Here is a 4,807-nt window from a genome sequence, read left to right on the forward strand (position 1 = left end):
CGGGGCTCTGGCCAGGCCAGTTGCCAGGACAGCGGGAGTCCCCCTCACAGGACCGGGTGGGTGTCCGGCTGTCTCGCGGGGTGCAGCGTGAACGGGGCATCGAGCGGGAGGTTTGAACAGCGCCACGCGCCGCGGGGGGAGCCCTGGCCGGCGTCACTGACTCTGCTCCGGTTCCTGATGCCCCATGGCGCTCAGCACGGTGGCCTGGGGCCGGCCAGGGCCTGGCTGGGTGCGCAGGTCGATGTGGGGGGCAGGGTCACCGGGGTGGCTGGCTGCGTCTGCACCCTACTGTGCCCAGTGGTGCCCAGCACCCAGTGGCGGCCTAGAGAGTGTGTGTGACGAAAGGCACGGGCCAGGCCCACGCCCCACCTGGCCGTGCCCCACGGCGCTCACCCCCCAGACCCGCCCGGATCCTGCCCTGTGGTCCCGCGTGTGCCCGGCCGCAGTCTCGCTCTTGCTGCGGCCCTGGCGCCAGCGGCCTCTCTGCCCGTCGACCCGCCCGGATCCTGCCCTGCGGTCCCGCGTGTGCCCGGCCGCGGTCTCGCTCTCGCTGCGGCCCTGGCGCCAGCGGCCTCTCTGCCCGTCCGTCTGTCTGCTGGCAGCCGTCTCCCTTCAGCTGTAAGCTCCTGGGGCAGGTGCTCAGTGGCTGTTTGTGGGACAAACGTGTGTGATCACCTCTCAGGCTGCCCGCTCTGGCTCGAGGGGGCCGGCTGTAAGAGCCGGCAGTGTCCTCGGGGACAGTGCCGGTCCTGCCCGCGCTCCTCACCCGTGCCCGCTCTGTCCCCGAGGCCTGTCAGCCCCACCGCCGGGCAGCTCACCTTGGGAGATCCCGGTGATTTCCCGATTTTCTGCTCTCTTGAAAAACCGTCTCCTGCTCCTTGTGCGCTCTGCCCTTGCTTCCTCTTCGGCTAGTTTTGTGGCATCTGTGTGTATTCTTTAAGAGCTTTAATCTCATCCGTTTTTGAAAGAATGCCATCAAACGTTTTCACGAAATAAAATCAGGTCGCCGAGACGCACCCGATGCCGTCGATCGCCGAGGCCCACGTCTTTGCGAAAACGTCACAGTTATCCGTCTACTTGCCTGTGGTCGCGCGTGGGGACGGCCTCCGGCGTGTGCTGTTGCCTGCGGGGTGTTCGCACACGTCTCTCTTCACAGTGTGCGCCTCGGAGCGGAGCCGCACGCCCGTGGGACGCGGGAACGCTCGGCTCGGGGAGATAGCAGCCGCTCGCCTGCCAGAGTGCTGGGAAGGGTCTCTGCGTGCGACGCGGTCACGCGGGGCCTCAGAGCCGCCGCCGCCGAGTCGTCAGGCTTCCTCGCTGTCGCCGGTCGGCGGTTTCAGAAAGCGCCGCGGTCTTCCGCGCCTCGCCGGTGGATGGTGTCCCTTCCGGTCTGGCTTGCATCGTCTCCCCCCGCGTGGCATCATTTGCATCATTTTGTACCATTTCCTCTCTTCCCGCCCGTTGTCCTGCGGAGCTGCTTGTGCTCAGAGTCCTGAGAACAGCTTCTCCCAGTGCGTAACATTTTCAGTTTTTATTTTTATTTTATTTATTTTGAATTTTTATGAGTTTATTTGAGCCAAATTGACGACGATTACCTGGAAGCAAGATCTCAAAGCCTCCATCGTGTTTTCAGTTTCCAAAAAAGCATCTTCTAATGGAAAAAAAAGAAAGGCTGCACACTTTTATGTGGCCAACGTTATCAACCTTTTTTTTTTTTTGGAAGTCAGTGCTATTTTTGTCTTCAGAATTTTTTTCCTTCCCCAAGGTTGAAAAGGTTATTCGCCTACATTTACCACGAAGAGTTTCAAAATTCGCTTTTGACACGCGAGTCCTAATGCACCTGGAGCTGACTTCTGTGCGTGGCGGGAGGTGAGAGTCGAATGCTCTCTCTGTCCGTGTGGGTGACGGTTCTTCCGGTTGTTTGTTGCAAAGTCCCCCCCGCGAACTGCCGTCTCCCTCCCGCCTGTGCGCACCCCGCTACCGGAGCATCCGGTCTGTTCCGCGCACGCCCAGCACCTCCCGCCCCAGAGCCAGCGTCTTGGCATTCGCCGTCCCTCTCTGCTCGTCCCAGAAGGGTCCCGGGACCTCTCGGCCTCATTCCCTTCTGTACCAATGTCATAAAAGTTTTATCCAGATCCACGAAAAACTCCTACTGAGATTTTGGTTGGATGCCCGTTAGGGAAATTAACTAATGAAGTCATATCTTCTCACCCGTGAACATGACCCCTTTCTCCAGTGACTTAGGTCTGTAAATTTTACAGTTTTCCCGACAGAGACCATACCCGTCTTAGTTACTTGATGTCGTGACGCTACAGCACGTGCTGTCACGATCGTGTCACCCTCGTGCTGGCGTATTAAGTGCACCTGACTCGCACACACTAACCTTCTGTGTCTCCACGGTCCCAAACTCTCTCATCACTTCTAGAATTTCGTGTACATATCCTTTGGAGTTTTCTACGTAATTGTGTCACATGCACATAGCTTCGTGGCCTCCATTCCAACCGCGCTGCTTCTCGTGCCTTTGTCTCGTCTTGTGCTGGCTGGAACGTCCTATACGACGTCGGCGCCATTGCTGAATTCCTGCTCTTAAAGGGACTTTCCAACGCAACCCCGTGTAGAACGACGTTTGTCCTAGGTCTTTATAAAGACATAGATGTTGCATAGATATGGATGTAAACGTGTCGACACTCTAGCGTGGGGATTTCTTTTAATCCTGACGGAAAATACGTATCGTGAACGTGTAGTGAATTTTCTTGAGAGCTTTTTTGCGCCTGTGGATTTTTCATCGCCCGTTGTTCCTTTGTGCTGTCCAAGTGCTGATAACAATGGACAGTCACAAACAGGGCAGCTGCGGCCACTCCGACGGGCGGACAGCGGACGCCTCTCTCCCGCAGTGGGGCTGCGGGCTCACACGCTCGCGCCGGCGCGGGCTGCCAGGCGTGTCCCACGGCGACCACGTCCCACGGCGGGAGGCGTCCCGCGTTTTACTTCACCCGTGTGGCAGACGAGCAGAGTGGTTCGCATCTCCGCTTCCATCTGCATTTCCCGACGGCTAACGCAGGTCACCAGCTTTTTGTTTTTATGGTCCCTTCGAACACACTCTTCTTGCAAAGCGCCAGTTTCGTGCTTGGACAGACTTTTCCGCCGGCCTGTTCGCGTTGACTTGTCGTCATTCCGGGTGCGAGTCCTTTGGTGGGTAACGTCTCAAAAGTGTCTTCTCACGTTCTGATTTGCCTCTCTCTCTCGATAGCATCTTTCGACGCACGTAAATGATCAATTTCAGTATATTCCGCTGTCAGTTTTTTCACGATTAACACTGTGTTTCCTGTTTGAGACATCTTCGCCTGTCCCGAAGTCGTAAAAATAGTCACTTCTTTTTTCTTCTCAAAGTTTCTTCTAAAAGCTGTCTCCCGAATGTGTGTAAGTTAGTTGTCTGCACAGTCCACTGGCCAAACTCAAGGCAGTGGTGAGGAGGGCCACACCGCCACTGGGGGAGGGGACAGGGACGGGGAGTGTGTCCTGAACGGTAGCCGAGCATGCGGCGGTCCGATCTGCTGGCCCCCAGGGCACACTGGCCTCCTGCAGACGAAGCACACTCACTGCCCCAACTCCAGAGGTCCGTCCGGCCACAGCATGGGCCCCACATCCGGGACCTGAGGACGAGGTGTCAGCTCTGACTCTACATCCTGCCTCGCCAGCTGGGTCACCACCAGCCAAAAAGACATGTTGTCTAGTCTGGGATCCTTCCTTGTGAGCTGTTCGCTCAGCCCGTGGTGGTTTTGTGGACGCCAGCAGAAGACGTGCGAAGCCTGGACAGCGGCCTGGATCACGGACGAGCCAGCACGAGCATCGGCACGTCTGTGTCAGCTCCGAGGCTGTGACGCACTGGGGCCCCGGCGGGTCGCACATGAACACAGAGAGAGCTGAGGGAATTCACTGCTTTTTTAGCAAGCGGTGGGCAGGCCTGTTCTTGTCCTGGACGGAGACATTACCTTACTCCTGCACGGTGGCCCAGGTGCAGGGTGGCCAGGGCCTTGCAGGGAGCACCGAGGAAGACACGTAGGAGCACGTGAGACCTCAGCAGACATACCCTTCCCGCACGGTGTGCCTGAGCACCTGTGCACATGTGTGCACACACGTGCACACTCACACACGAATACATGCATGCACATGCACATGCAATATATGTGTGCGCACATGCACACACAAGCTCATAAACATGCACACGCACAGTCACATGCATACATGAACACGTGTGCAACACAAACGTGCACATGCACATATGATCACGTGCAGGCACAACATGCACATATATGCACGCATGTGCAGATGTTGACATGCACACACACGTGCACACTCACACACGAATACATGCATGCACATACAATATATGTGTGCGCGCATGCACACACAAGCTCATAAACACACACGTCGCATGCATGCATGAACACGTGTGTAACACAAACGTACACATGCAGACATGATCACGTGCAGGCACAACATGCACATATATGCACACATGTGCAGGTGTTGACATGCACACACGTGCTCGCACGCCGCGGTGGTGGAACAGGATGGGGTGCCTGGTCCACGGTGCTCTAGAATCCCACGGGCAAACACCCGCCCCTCCCAGGGACCAGCTCTGAGCCCCGACTATGTCCCTCGAGTCAGTTTTTCATCAAGTCTCGGCTCCGCCCTGTGGGAGTCTCGGCTCCGCCGTGCAGATGTTCACATGCACACACACGTGGACACATGCACACACGTGCTTGCATGCCGCGGTGGTGGAACAGGATGGGGTGCCTGGTCC

The 4,807-nt window shown here is 57.3% G+C and overlaps 1 protein-coding gene across 1 annotated transcript in view; it reads left to right on the forward strand.

Moving 5' to 3' along the window:
* Positions 1 to 622, forward strand: part of TTLL8 (tubulin tyrosine ligase like 8) — a 32,120-nt gene extending 31,498 nt beyond the window's left edge. Inside the window, exon 13 of the mRNA XM_006917879.2 lies at positions 401 to 622. Coding sequence (XP_006917941.1) covers positions 401 to 622 — 222 coding nt within the window. The remainder of the gene's footprint in view (positions 1 to 400) is intronic.
* The last annotated feature ends 4,185 nt before the right edge of the window (positions 623 to 4,807 follow it).

This window comes from Pteropus alecto, unplaced genomic scaffold (assembly GCF_000325575.1).
Source record: "Pteropus alecto unplaced genomic scaffold, ASM32557v1 scaffold118, whole genome shotgun sequence".
Taxonomy (NCBI): Eukaryota; Metazoa; Chordata; class Mammalia; order Chiroptera; family Pteropodidae; genus Pteropus; species Pteropus alecto.